This window comes from Mugil cephalus, chromosome 9 (genome assembly GCF_022458985.1).
Source record: "Mugil cephalus isolate CIBA_MC_2020 chromosome 9, CIBA_Mcephalus_1.1, whole genome shotgun sequence".
NCBI classification, from domain to species: domain Eukaryota; kingdom Metazoa; phylum Chordata; class Actinopteri; order Mugiliformes; family Mugilidae; genus Mugil; species Mugil cephalus.
In genome coordinates, this window is record NC_061778.1 from 6,945,470 (window position 1) to 6,961,174 (window position 15,705).

Sequence of the window (15,705 nt, forward strand, 5' to 3'; positions counted from 1 at the left end):
GTTACGTAACAAGTTCCATCTTTTCACAGTCTAGAGTTGAGACACGCGTCATGAAAATACAGGTGGCTTCAAATTTGTGTTGTTCTTTGAGGTTGCTTTGGTGTGTCCTGGCCTTAAAATGTTTTATTCTAGATCCAGAAAACCCTACTTTGAAAAATAAAAAAAAGAAATAACCAAACTGAAAGATGTAAGCACATGGTGAGAACTCAAAACACAATAATCAATAACTGTTGCAATCATATAGGCAGACATTAAAATGACGTGGTAAAAACGCTAGCGCCTTAAAATCTATGTATTTGTGAGCTGTTTTTATTATTATTATTTTTATTATTTTGCAAGAAAACCAAGAGATTTCCAGCTAGACTAATGGTTCAGAGCGTGTGGTACTTTTTGTCTTATGCCGCGGTCTCTGTGTCAGATGAACAGATTATAGAGTTATAAATTCCTGCCCTGGCAGAAACATGACAGATAAAAGCCATGCTCCGTCTTAGTTCCTGCTCCTTCCGGCCTTCGCACAAAAGAAATAAACTTATAAGAAAGAAGGATCATTGAGAACGAGCACAGGATATTTCAGGACGCTGACGGAGCGCACAATCCCTTTCCGAAAGAGAAGAAGGTGTTTCTGAAACATTTGCTGTAATGCGGACGGAGCTGGGAAGGTGTGCAGGGATTGTCTGAGCGAGCCAATGCTTCACACTGTGAGCAAAACAAAGCAGCAGAGCGTTAAGACCCCGTGGTTCATTACTGCACGGTCCACTCATCATGCAGGAAGTCAGGGAGAACAGTCTCCCCTCAGCCGCTCCGTCTAACGGCAGCCTGTTTGATTTAGGCAATGAGTCTGAAATTGTTTACGTCCCTATTAGTCAGCTGAGGTTTATTGAGTCCAATTTAATTACCTACAAGTTTAATTTTAGAACGAATCACATAACCGCGTTTTATTACGCTGCTCTCTACTTGACATTCACTCCATCGCTGAAGAGCCAGAGAGCAATTCATGGAAAAGAAAAAAAGTTAAACCAAAGAAGCAGAGCCTTGAGATAATAACGCAATTTCACAAACAGAGTGTTTGCTTCGAAAGCTATTGACATTCTTCTGATAAAGTAGGCATTCAAGAAGAACAGGGGGATACTTTTATGGCAGCTGTGAGCAAGCTGCAAACTCCTAATCATCAGATAAGAGCCGGCCCTTGCGGGGACATGCTTGCAACCAATGAGACACTGATTGCCTGGTGGCTGTGGAGAAAATGGAGGTCACTGAGACCTGGTTGCAAAAGAGGGACGGGAAGCAGGACTGGTTTTAAACATATGGAGGGAAGATGGAGAAGCCACCTGTCAAAACCGCTTCAGAGATGAGCTGCAGTCGAAAAAATGACACATTTGATGGCCGCGGAGTCAAGCCAGCGAGGGCGGAATCGCTAACGGAAATGCAGGTATTAATATTGAAAACATTTTTTTTTTTTTCAACACTGCAGTCACTCCTTGAATTAATAAACAACGCTAGCGAAGCATTTAAAAAACATTCCACAACTGCTGTCACAGGGTTTAGTTTAATCTCATTGTAGCAGTAGTCTTGGCGTGTCTCTGTGGATATGAGCATTGGCTAAATGACAAACAATACCGTATTAATGTAATGTGGATTTTCCCAGCTGGCAGAATGTCAGACTGGAGGAACACGGGCTGTGCGCCAACACAGAATACACAAGTTCCCGTGCGTGTAAATCTCTAGAAATGACAAAAACCTTGCTCAGTCAGACGGAGATAAAATTTAAAATATCTGCAGTGTGTGGATAATTCTCAATCTGGACCTAATTAACCCTCTGCAATGCTTCTGAGTAGCATATTCTACCCCGTTTCTGACTTCCAGGGAATAAAGTCAAAATATAACTCCGGGGTTTTATTCCTGTATGGACATGCTGGTTTTATGTTTTATTTCAACAACATTTACCATCTTGTGACAACTCAATGTTCTGCTGGGAAACTTTTGCAGCTGGTTTGTGTGGATGTTACTTAGACATGTGGTACTTAGACCAGACCAGGCACGACCACGCCATAACAATGACACTCCTTGATGGTAGCACACGCACAAAAAGGAACACGAAAAAACATGAAAAACAGTAGAAGGTGTTGACCTGGCCTCCAAATTCACCAGATCCCAAACTAATCAAGAGTCTGTGGGATGCATTTAGGGTTGCATAATTCTGGGAATTAGTTGGATACACTTAGGGTTGCAAAATTCAGGGATTTTTCAAAGTTGGAAACTTTCCATGGGAATTAACAGGAATTAACAGGAATTAACAGGAATATATCTGAAATTTATAAAATTGGAGGTTGGCCCTCAACAGGGAACTTAAATATAGTTGGGGAAAATATATTGTAGCATATTCTTGTCTAAAACAACCTGATTTACTTCAAATACACTCAGTCACATGCACACAGCACACTGCCTACTGCAGGGCTATTGAGGAGGCCACAAGTCTACTGAAGCCACACATTTGAGCCCACGTACTAGTAAAGTTTTGATAATATTATAGGGTAAATATATTTGATCTATAATAGTATGGATGGTTAACTTGGAAATATTAAATAAAAATAGGTGCTAAATGTAAGCTATTTTTCATTTCATCTGCCATTTAAGAGGCTAGCTTATTATGGTGGTGGTAGGTACCTCAAATGTGATAACATTTATGTTTAGATATGATCCAGTTAGTTTAAATTACCCCCAATTTACAGTTAATTCCCATAAATTCCCCATAATTCCCCTAAATTCCCATACATTCTCATGGAAAGTTTCCAATTTGGAATTTTTCCCAAATTCCCCATCTTAACTTCCCATGGAAAGTTTCTGGAAATTTACCGGAAATTGTCCACCCCTTTGCAACCCTAGATGCACTGGCACAAGAATGATACACGGAGGCCCTTTCCCCAAACCCATATGACCCAAAGACCCCCACTAGTAACACAGGACACCCTCAGAAGGTCCATGTCCATTCTCTGATGAGTCATAACTGTTTGGAGATAAAAGAGAGACCTACACAATATTAGGAAGGTGGTCCTGATGTTGTACCTGATGGATGTTTAGTGAAGTTTTGCTTTCACTCAGTTTACTTTCACATTCAGGTTGGTTGGGTTAAAATACATAAATATGTGATGCAAGTACTTCTATTTGAACTACATTTTCTCAAAGTCTGCAATATTTCCGTTAGAGGAATCAGTTAAACTTAAATGCTTTGACTATTTCAGACCGGGCTGGTCCCCGTCGTCTTTCTCATCTTAGAACGTATTTTAAAAAACGGTTTCAATACATTAAAGGCTTAGCACAGACCTCTCAGTGGCAATGTAACACAACAAACCGCACTGAACACGCGGCACAGCTACAAACTGAGCAAATCTCTTTGGCTTTGATCACTTTCCTTTAGTAACCCAGGAACATGCTCTCAGACTGTTAAACAGCAGAGATGTGCATCAAAGATGAGAGTGACAGACAGCTAGATGTAACTTATGTTTGGATTAAGGAGGTATGGTGATTTACCTTTTTTTTTTTTTAGATGTGCCTTAATCAGATTTTTTTCACGTGTGTGTACTTTTATCTTGTGAAATCCAGCAGAAAATCCTTTATTAATGAACAGCTACCACATTTTTATTTATTTATTTTTGCTGTTTTTAGTTTAAAAACTATTTAACCATGGCTACAAATTGAAATAGTTACAATTCTAACCAATTTAAATGGTCAATTAGGCCACTCTGGTTATGGTTGCTTGCTTAACACTGAATTTAAGGGAATTTCTTTCCATCAACTCGTTAATTAAACTGAAAAAACACTTACTGCAATGCAGCCATTACTACCACTATTGGAAAAAACAATGCAAATGTCATTGTGACACGACATTTTTTATTTTTCGTAGGATCATTTCCTCATTAAATGTCATAATGAAGATAGATTTGTTCACGTTTGAATGCCAAAACCTGTGAAGTCTGTAGGAATTCTGGGCCATAGCTGTCAGGAGTAAATTAAATCTCTTTTAGTAGAGCGAGGAGGAGGTCATGGTGGAAGGAGGGGTCAACAAATCACCACTTTATCAGCAGTCAGAACACTATTCATTTCCTGTTTTCTCCCAACAGTTCATTGTCTTCCTTTCATCAGTATCATCGTTCCTTTGGGAAGTTATGTTAACTTAGACAAAGATAAATCCCCGACTTGTTTTTGTGCTTAGACTTAATCAAACCATGACAGCGTTTCAGGACAAATTTGAATAATTTATTAGAAATTGGAAGCAGAAAAGTAACTATTCTTATATTTACATATATAAATATATATTTAATTTCTCCTCCTTCCTTTTTGCATTTGCGGTTTTCGATCTGGCGTTTCCAGCTGTATAAATTCCAGTACTTTTTCCAATTTAACTCTGGGTAAAATCATCCTGTGTGCCGAGCTAGACCAAGATTAAAAATTTAATTTTTAATATTCCCTGCTATTAAAAAAAAAAAAAAGCCCATTTTGAGGACACTGCAGCTATGATGATTAAGTTTGCTCCATGAGTGCTTTCCTAGTAGGCTAGAGACGATTTGATGCACTGATTGATACATTTCAATCACAAATGTTTGTGCGTGTCAATCCTTATGCCTGTCGTCTCTTTAAAAACCCCTCCTGGAATTAGTTTGCGTGACTAAACGCACCAGATGCTAAACTGCCAAACACCTCTGAGATAACACATGCAAACACGACATGATGCGGTGAGTCCGTCTAATCTCATAAAATTCGATGTGCACTTGCGTAAACAATTCTTTTCATGACAAACCTTATCTACTCGCACAAATTGATGCCACTATTTATTATGGGAAACAGAAAATGGCAAAAGTCGGCATCTAACACTGGAACAAACTTCAGTACATACTCATTCTTATTTCTTATTTTAGAATTTCCACGGAGGTGGAGAGCATGATTTCATGGGTGCTGCCAGGCTCACAGGAGACAGAAACGTTCAAACACCACTAACTCCACTAAGCAGAGAAATAATGAGTCACTGAATGTTCGGTACAGTCCTGCAGAAAAAAAGATATTTAGCATCCAGCATCGGAGGACACTGAGACAACATCATAATGTTTCTGAGTCAGTGACAAATCCAAGAGCACGGAAATACAAAAACAAATATGTCTCTCGGCAGAGTGAACGCGAGCCGCTGTTTCAGACGATTTACTGCAATACTGTAGTTAGTGATGCAGCATCCACCATTTGACCAAAAAAAAAAATGTAACTCAGGCGTTTAATCAGCTTTCATCCAGCTCTTAAGAGATTTAATGAAAAGAAACAAAGGGCATTTTGACCTATAAATGTCCTCCCTCCCTTCTTCTGACAGAACGCCTGCGTACTTACTGACAGTTTACAAATTTCCATTAAATGCTGAGTTTACTTCCCTTGAGAAAACATTTTTTCTCACATTTTTTATGCCTTTGGATGATCGGCAATTCTCATTAAAAATTTACCTAAAAGTGGCCCGGAACTGAAACTTGATTTGTTGAGTAGAGCGATACATATCTAAACATCAAAGCTGCAAAAACGTCTCCATTTTCTAAATACATAAAATTATGAGTTGAGTGCATGTCACAAGGAGCCGAGACTGTTGCATATTTCAAAGTACACTTTTTACTTTTGGACTTAAATGCATTCTAAGGGTTTAATCTGGTGGGCACCATAAATAATTCCTCATATTATCGTTGAGTATTAAAATGTATGAGTAGCGTGTAATGTGTAGTGTCAAAAACTGCAAGTTGTTTTGCTCTATGCGGCGAAGTTATGTGTAGTACCATGTGCTAACATAAACTGCATAAACATCTAAACGGGGACTCGTGATCAGATGCTGATTGTGATCAGTGCACACAGATCAGGCAGAACATTATTATTATCAAGGAGAGTCGTTGCTACGAGGTGGTCTGGTCCAGGTGGGTGGTACATGTCCACACGAAAGAGCAAACGTTTCCCAGCAGGAAACTGAATTGTCACAAGATGGTTTTAATGCCACGCCTGATCAGTGTGTATGTCGTATGTATATTTATGTGCTATTTTGTGGGCGAAAATAACAGCACGTGAGCGAAAAATATCTTGAATCTTACCTCTGTCAGACTGCGCGCCTGCTTATGTAAATCTGCTCTCCGCCTTTCCGCCTGCTTGACATGGAAGGAGTTGCTTTGGCTCTGGATGACGAAGACTATCTCCCGCAGGTCTGGAGGAACACAAAGGACGGACATGTGAGAGCGCGCGCATACTGTGAAAAGGGATCATGGCAATCGATGACCTTCTGAGAGCAAGACAAGATAAGAGCCACATTCTGAATTACTGAGGTGACTTTTGCTAATCTCCATTATTGGACCGGGTGATAATAACCAGCACATCAAGGGCTTAATTGGCTTGGAAGGAGAGTATGCAAATGTCACAGCCCAGACTGTTTTACTTAATAAAAGATTAGCAGTCAGAGGAGTCTTCCTCTGAGGTGCCGTAACACCCAAAAGGTTGATTCAGCCCAGCTGTCCACTTCTGCCTGAGTGACACATCTGCACCGTCAGTAAAACCCAGCACTGTGGCTGTAATGTTAAAGCCAAGGTTAACAGAGAGCGATTTGCTCAATAATGTTTGCAACAAAAAAAAATGCTTATACCAGCTTCTTCCATGCTAACAACATGCTTGATTCCATTGTTATAATTGATCGAGTCAGCTTCAGTTCCTCCTCGTGTGAAATCCGTTTACAGGGCAGCAATAGTGACACAGCTCAGTGAAGAATGACATTGGCTTCACAAGTCTGCATAAAGCCCGAAGCCCTCACGACCAACACAGTCAAAACTAGACCAAAAGACCGGAGGGGGGGGGGGGACGAAATAAAAAAAAAAAATCTGTCATTTTGTTTTTGGCTCTGTACAATTACATCTGACAACTGCTAAATCCTGTACGTCGTCCTTCAAAATAAATCAAAATAAAGTCTGCAGCACCTGCCTCGAACAACACCGACAACAAAAAGGGCTTTTCAAGGATTTAGAGCCGTGGGTTGGGAACCAATATCAAGTGCAGCAAGAAGTAAAGAAAAAAAAAAGAAAAAGAAAAAGAAAAGATGTCAGAATTTGCCAGTTGTGACAGGCAGCTCAGAAACCTTCCAGTAACGGGCTGTGCAGGTTGTGTTTGCGTATATGTTTTCATTAACAGGAGCTCGAACAAGCAACGTGATCCGCTCCAAGCAATTCTCACTTGCCCCATACATTTTAATTAAAGTATTTGCATAGAATATAGCCATAAATTTGTCACAAATTATGACTACCGGTAGCAAATTTCCCACGATGTTCCGGCAAATTTGCTGACAAGGTGCACTTTATTGTATCAAAACATAAATAAAAAGCAGTCACTGCTGGCATGTCTGGAGTCTTCCCTTAGGGATAGATGTGCAAGAGGCAAGAGGGGAAAGGGCGAGTGCTGACAATGGCAGGATTAGATGGATTGCCTCCGCCTAAATTACACCGCTCCAACCTAGTCCCGTCCGGGGTTCAGATATTAGCATCGGGGTCAGGGGCAGGCATTATGTACAGAGCACAGAGTACAGTATCTGTGTCAAATCTTTTTAATTAAGTGTTGGTGGGTGTGTCGCTCCTCGGCCCAGCTCATAACAAAGATCCCATTGATCCCGAGGCCCTGGAGGAGGGAGGGAAGTGGTGGTGGTGGGGGGAGTGGAGGGATTACTTGCTAAATCTCAGCATGTCCATCTCCCAACAGATCTAACCCCTGAGAGCTGAGCTTAAAGACCAAATAGCCCGACTCCACCTCTAAATGCCCTTCTGCTGAGTGTGCTAAATGAGCAGCTACGTGTGTGTGCATTTGGTTTCACGTAAAGCACGGAGTTTTAAAGTCCCAGATGAGGCACCGGCCTCTTGATACTGCCCAGTAAAGCAATAATGCCGGCTACAAGACTAAAAGCAAGATCAGATAAGCAGTTTGCCAATCCGTCATTGTGTAGATAATATGTGCCCCATGTCAAAGCAAAGGAGAATGAAGGGTAAAAAAAAAAAAAAAAAAAAGAAACTAATTAAAACTGAATTCACTGGGCTTGACTCCACACTAATGGGTTTCGATTAATCATCAAACAACAGGGGGACAAGGGGAAAAGGAAAAATCCTGTTATAGTGCCCTTCTTCCTTCACCTCTATCATTCCAGTGTCCTTCTCCTTTCAGGTAAAAATCACCTTGCTGTGCTCCCTCAGTCCTCACGGCAGCGCAATGGCCCAATCAATACCTCCACCTGTACTTCATTATAGGTTAAAGATTTTAAACAACGCCTCCGGTGCCGAAGATGCCACAAAGCACTTTCAGTTTTAACTTGAAAAGAATACATTTTGAGAAGGAAATGCACTGCGATTTTAGGCATTTTAGGAAGTTTTTAAGTGTTGGGAGGCCGGCTGCCGGGCTCGGTGTAACATTATGACCACTGACAGGAGACGTAAATAACAAGGGCCATCTTGTGATCACATAATGTTCTGCTAAGGGAGAGCCACACGATATCAGGAAGGTGGTCATAATGTTACGCCTGGACGGGTGTATAGGTGGATGATTGGTAGGATACTGCTACTTGACGCTAAAGATGCAGCAGATCATTGTTAGTTGTATGTTGTTCCCATCGTCACAGCAGGACCTCGACTGTACCAGCGGCAAAATAAGACAGTAGACAAGTCGTACTTTGAAAATTCACTCAACAAATTTTTAGAACAGAAATAGATGCCCCCCTCAGGATGTAATGGAACGTCAGTCATACCAGCATTTAAACTACCGTGCCAAACGTCGCTTGGTTTTTATGGCAAAAAAGAAACAAAGAACACATTGAAATCCCATCAGGGTCTAATGCCAATTAAATATGGTAGCATGCCAACATGCACAACTAAGCTGGTCACACGGCAAACACGATGCACTCCCCTCACACCAGTCTTTTCCTGGGGTTGTGTGATCAAAGCTTCACTTGGAAGCCACTTTAACAGGTACAGGAGGCTATAATATTATTACAGAAGTGAGGTGCTTGTTGCAGCCATGAATAGAAGTCCCTTGCATAGTCCTTGTCCTCTAGTCCCCTTGAGGAAAAGCACCCACTGGCTGCACATGCATTGTATCCTAAGCTACTCATTAAAGTTGTACAGCTTAGTGCGAAGGCATGCGAAGGCCTTACCTAAGTTACCAAGCAAAAGCAGAAATTAAGAAATTACAGATTATAGAATAGAATTGAAAAGACTTTATTTGTCCCTCAGTGGGGAAATTGCAGTTTGCAATAGCACACACAGTGCAGAAAAGTAGCAAGAATAAAGAGTGAACTGTGTAAAAGATAAATGGGAGAAAGAATGAATTTAGTTAACTTAGACAATCTTTAAAACACAATTCTCAAAGAAAGCTTGAGTCAGTCATGAACGGTGGGCGCATATGAAACCTAAATCAGGTTATATGGGAAAATATTTGAGAAAGGCTTAGTTTAATAGGATTTGCATGATAAAAGAGTGCTGCAATTTATGTGTTTTAGACTGTAATACATACGGAACTTAGTCCAAATGTAGAAAAGAGTAGTAGATAGTGTGTGTTTGTATTTTCAGTGGGAGATGTAACAAGGAAATGCATTTTGGTGGTGCATGTCAGACTACAGTGCAAAGTGAAAAAAACAACAACAAAAACAAAGAATAATAGCTACAGCAGCCTAGTTATGCTACCATGGTTCACAACACCTCTCTATTGTTGGCAATATCTAACCTCAGTTGTTAGTCTAATGTTTAATGTTTTTACAGTTTTCACAGAGGTAATTATCCTTAGACCCAGTATTAGTCACTGCATTAACAGCCGTATCTCCAGAGGTGAAAGTATGCAATCAACTCATCAATCTAACAGGAGGATAAAGATGTGAGATTGTTCTTCGCCAAGTGAAATTATGAAATGATCCCGAACCGGCTGGAAATAATATTCTATGACTGAAAGAGGCTTGAAGGTTCACGAGGAGGCGAAGCCGAAGTCTGGGTCCCATCAGTACGGATGATTTTATTTTAGCCAGGTCGATGGAACTAGAAAGCATGAGTCTAGCGTTCGTTTATCTCTCCTCGTTGAGTATTCCACAGAGACCACTCCACGAGAAAAAAGAGACTGTATCAGCCTTGAAATATATTGGATGAAATGAGACACGGGAGAATTCTGCCTCCTTCTCCCTCTCTGATCTGATGCTTTCCTCAAAGCATGAAGCCACTCTTTAAAGGCCACCGCCATGTGGTCTATGGCAAACTCTGCGTGAAGCCTTTGAGCGTGAACTCTCTGCTTCACTCCTCTCTGCATATGAGAGCTTATAGAGAAATCAGGCTGATTAAAGAAGCAAACTAAAATGTGTTTGCACTTGGAGGTGCGTTCACGCGGAAAGGCAGGAGCGGCAAACATTTACAAATGTAGACCGCGTGCTCCTTCAGTGTAGCATTGTCCCCCCTCGCTGACACAAATCGATAGTGACACATCCTTAGAGCAGGACTGCAGATGTTGCCAAGTGGCAGAAGAGCCGAGAGCACGCTGACCTCTAGGCACTCCTGCAGCACTGTCATCTGCATCAGAGTCACAGAGAAGGTGTGTGTAGTCACCGGAACTGTCACAGGAACGTTACATTTCAGCCCGCAGCATCTCTGCCCTCACAGATGAATAAGTACGCATCCGCGGCAAGGCAACAAGCCGCCACCAACGAATGCGCGCAAAGTCTGGGGGAGATTATAAATCTGGTTCAATATTTCCGAAGGAGGCACAAGTACGGAGAGCAAATCAGTGGTGTAATTTCAATGACAAATGTCTGCGAAAATCTAGAGGGGTGAGAGGATTCTGCGGATGGGCCCATTAAGCTGTTGTGGGAACAATGAAACCGCCGTGACAGATCCAGAGCCCTTCAGCCTGCCAGCGCGCAGTCAGAGACGACGGAGGATGTCAATAGCTCATTTCCATAGTCGGCAGACCTAACTCCCCATCTAGCAGCTCATTGTGCTAGTGTAAAACCTGCCACACTCCAATGAATCACATCATTGGAGTGCCCGAGACAAGATGGCCCAGAGTTATCCTTCTCCCTAAAAAAAAAAAAAAAAAAACCCCTCCTTCCCTCCCCTTCGTCATGTCCAAAGCAAGTCCTCCAAGAAACAGAGTGCGCTGAAGCAAACTGTGTTGGAGTTTTCTTACCAAACTAACCATGACCGTCACACCAGCCAGCACCAGGATTTAACAGCCAATCCGCAGACACACGCTCCACATCCAATCTGGAAGCCGAGCTTCGACACAGCCAACTTTTTAGGCTCCTGAGAGTGTGATTCAGGAATCAAAGTAATTTACCTTCCCCGCAGGGAATCAGCGCTGGCCAATGTGTCATGCAGCAAGTGAAAATGATTTTCTATCAGCCTTCCTCCCCTATTAATACAGCCTTTTAATTGTCTTGCACAATATCAATAGATAGTATGGTGTATTTAACTTTCAGCCTACTGCTGAAAAGGTCAGTATCATAAATATCTCTCAACACAGAGAGGAAGAAATCGGGGAGGGGGAAGACAGAACAGGAGTCAAACATGGAAGCAAATCCGCAGAGAGAGGCGCGCCGGTGCATTATAACCGCAACAGGAGAAAAATAAGAAGAGTTGCAGCCATAAGAGTCATTGTCCTATAAGGACCAGCTCATTACAATTCCCAAGATGTAGTAAAACGGAAACACACATACAAAATAAGCACAGTGCAGATACAAAGCCCAAAGGTTTGGGAGAAAAAAAAAAAAAAGAAACTGCTCCAACCTGTGATAATCACCCTCATTAGAGGTTCTCCAGAGTTCGTGACTCTATGGACAACTCTGCAGAAGAGTAATGAGTGCCTTAAACCTCACTTAGAATCAATAATTCAGGAAACTCTCGCAATTAATGCCCAACAACTTCGAGATTTATGCTTATGAGGCCTATTCATTACACATTACAGTACACAAACGGATGAGAAAATAGATTATATATATTTATCATATTTTTATTTATAATTATAATAATTTCTTATTTCCAGGAAGCTGTATTTTTTGGAAGATGCATGTATTCATATCCCATTTACCTATAGAGTACGTGCCGCCACTGGAAAATAAAGTTATCAGTTCAGAATTCTAAATAAAAGAAGTGTTTATCTTGTGCACATTGTGGTCTATAAATAAAATATAGCTGCAGTGTGCAGCACAACTGCTCTCCTAGGGTTAATTATTGCTATAGTAATAACCTGATTTCCATTCTGGGCTTTCAATCAATACCAATTGCTCCAGTACAGAGTTGGCCCTATGTCTTCAACTAACAGTATTCAGAAAAATCCACCTTTCGGCAATCTACAGTTCTCTACACCTGCTGCTTCCTGGTGCATGTTTCTGTCTCCAAACAGAAAGAGAAACAAACTAATAAACCTGGAAGCCATTTATTTTTCACCTGTAAACATCAGATTAGTGCCATTCCAATAAGAACAAAAAGCCATAATTTATTTCCATATTTATATTCAGCTCTTTGAAGCACACGTATGTATGTCGTGACCGAAATAACAGGAAAAGACGAGAAGGAAACAAACCATCACAGCACCAGAGCAATAATGTAATTCACAAGGTTTGATTGTACGGTTTGTTTCTACCCACACGTATACAGTGATTCCATCCGTTCTTTTACCTTCACTTACGAGCACTTGTTTTTCCACACTCCACTCTCTACCTCTATATTAGTGGAGAAAGACCATCTCATAAAGGGAACACAATTTCAAAAGCGGAATTGTCTGACTTCTAATTGAATTGAATTGTCAGTGCACGAAAAGCCAGAACAATGAGATTTTGGTTACAGTCAAGGTGTCATTTTTCTTGTACACACACACACACACATATATATATATATATATATATATATATATATATATATATATATATATAAAGCTGGGTTGGACTCTTCTGGGAATTTCCATGCTCTGTTTGCTAAACCCTCTTTTATATTTCCCAGCCGATATGTTTCTGAATGAAACAAGATATATAACATAAAAATATTTCTAGCGTCCGGATGGAGTTAGCTCTTCTTGCAGTTCTCGATCAGCATGGTGAATTTAGATGACGAAACCTAAGCAAAAAACATTTGTATAACTGTGTCTGGATACGTCAATCAACTGTATGATGCATCAGACGCTTCTGCTTGTCATCAGCTCAACAGTCACTACTACAACTAGCTGGATTTCATTAACATTTCATAGTCTGCTCGTCTCTTCCTGCCTCTTTTAACTCAGTGAAATACATTCAGTTTAAAAGACACCATCTCAAAGTACTGTAGGTAACATTTTACCTACAGTGGAGTGTGAGATTGCATCATATATAATATTGTTAGGGTAATAGCAATGGCATTAAGCAACGGCCATTTTCGACCCACTGTTAGACCAGGGGGCACAGATTCAAGTTTTGACTTCAAACAGAACTAAATGTAGGAACGTCAGTGAATCACCAAGACATTTGGCTTCAGTAGTTGGCTTCTGTACCGCGCTGCACTGGGCACTGGGCCTCGTGATTGGCTGAGCAGCAATAGGGGCGGGGTCTGCTGTGCACAGGAGGCTAAGATTGACAGGTCTAGTGTGGCGCTCTGTGCTGACCCTATTTATCCATTCACTAAAACATGTTGGATTCATGTTAATGTGTTTTTAAAGAAATTCAAATTTCTGGAGGGAGTTTGTGGGGGAAAATTATATATATATTAATGTCTAATCAACCAAAGATTTTGCCGCCCCCCTGCAGTACCTGAGCAGACAAGCTAGGGGTCGTTCAAAATGTGACTTATTATGGTATTAGGCTAAGGATATGTAAGAAGTCACTTCATTAAAAAGCCAGACTTGGCAGACAAGACATGAATACGTCTGAACCGAGGCGCTATCCTTGTTTTACCTCCATTTACTGCACATTTTTACCACAGACCAGCAGCACTGTGTCTAGTCTTAACGCTTTAATATCTTATAATAAAGCTGCTTCAATTCTTTTTACATGCATTACTATTCATTACTGAGACTTTGCCGCTGTGACGCTGCGCATATAAAACATATTTTTTATCAATTTCAGCTGTTTCTTCTTCACACTGCAAGTCTGGAAAATGAACCAATCCACCCAACTGATGGATCTAGACAGCTACAGGCTCTAAAAGACATAGAATATTATGATGTTTATTGTTTTCGTGGTGCTGAAGAGTGTAATTGCTATTTTTGCTATATCGTAATATAAACTATGAGCGATGCCACGTAGTGTTAGTGTAATGCTTCAATATCTGAACTTACAGTTACTTTGTGCTACATGTGTTTTCATGGTAATGTGGAGCGGCAATAAAGGTCTGAATCAGATCTTGATAATAATGATTCTATTCTATTGATTCTATTTCAGAAGGTTAAGCTACATTCAGAGACTTGAAGCCTTGGCCCTTGAAGGAGAATGCGCATATTTTGCAAACATAAACAGGTGACGTCCTTCAAGGTTTCACCTCCCTGTGAGATGCAGCGCAACGCGGCCAGAGGGATCACGCTGCTTCTTGTTCACTCTGGAGCCATGTAACTATGTGGATACATCTGCAGTGCATAATGCACATAAATAATTATTTCACTGAGATTTGAATGAGATATTTCTGTATTTTGGGAGTTTGAGTACTCTATTCCCTTTTTAAAGGTTGCCATTCTTTTTAAAAATAAATAAAGCCGCTACACATTTTGATGTTTGCTATTGTTAAAACAATAGGAAGTCAGACTTTCCTTTATTCATCTTTAAAATTCCTGCCCACAAACAACACTCTCTGCAGGGGAGCGTGGCTTTTCTGGTGTGACAAAGGGAATTACTATGGCAGTGCCAGATAGTGTAGCCCCATTTTTCAGATAGCTGTCTGTATGTATTTCCTCTATGTGCCGAGACGCCAAATGAGAGCATTACGAAGTTGCTTTTGTGTGCTACTGCGTCTGTGGTGACCCAGCTGAATGAACAGGCAAAGGTCCAGAAAACAGGCTCCAAACTCCTCTGCCCGCTCCCTGCAAATCACTCTCAGATGGTGATTGTATGAGTCCCCTGAAGCATGAAAGGCATGCATGAGATCTTTTTATTTGCTCTACTTGTGAAATTCCTGGTTGATGTCAAATCGATGAAGAGATTGGACTATATTTACGAGGTACGAAAATGAAATTTTCACAGCAGCAATCAGAGAAAAGCCCATTTTACCATTTTCACTTACTCAAATTTGCCCTTTAAATTTCACACTGTCCGTTAGTTTTTTCAATTCAAGATTTACTATTCATGATTTTATAAGGAGAGGATGCATTTCAATTCTTTGAGCACGTTGCTCTCTTAAAACTGAAAGTAGTCCTCTCTTTGAATGTCATCCAAGATTACAAATGAGTTCCACTGATGTGGACTGATCTGAAATATCAAACACAATAACAGAGTTCAAAAATACGACACGCATTATGAGCAGCCGCTTTGAACACGTGTAGGCTACTATCAAAGACAAGAATAATACAATGGATTCAAATTAATACAAGTATGAATACACACACACGTGTGGATACTTTCATGATGTGTAATAGTTTCTGACAATGCCTGACAATGCACTCTAACAATTACTGTTGCTGGGCAATGAGACAGGACTGTCGAATGTTTGTATAATTTACTTTAAAAATCAAGTTTAC

The 15,705-nt window shown here is 40.7% G+C and overlaps 1 protein-coding gene and 1 long non-coding RNA gene across 2 annotated transcripts in view; one reads left to right on the forward strand and one right to left on the reverse strand.

Moving 5' to 3' along the window:
- b3glcta (beta 3-glucosyltransferase a) overlaps positions 1-15,705 on the reverse strand; it is a 64,320-nt gene that overhangs the window by 26,019 nt on the left and 22,596 nt on the right. Inside the window, exon 4 of the mRNA XM_047595226.1 lies at positions 6,108-6,217. Coding sequence (XP_047451182.1) covers positions 6,108-6,217 — 110 coding nt within the window. The remainder of the gene's footprint in view (positions 1-6,107; positions 6,218-15,705) is intronic.
- Positions 1,286-14,495, forward strand: LOC125014162. Its single transcript, XR_007113441.1, has 3 exons — positions 1,286-1,429; positions 6,216-6,335; positions 14,420-14,495. It is a non-coding gene; the product is annotated as an uncharacterized LOC125014162 (long non-coding RNA).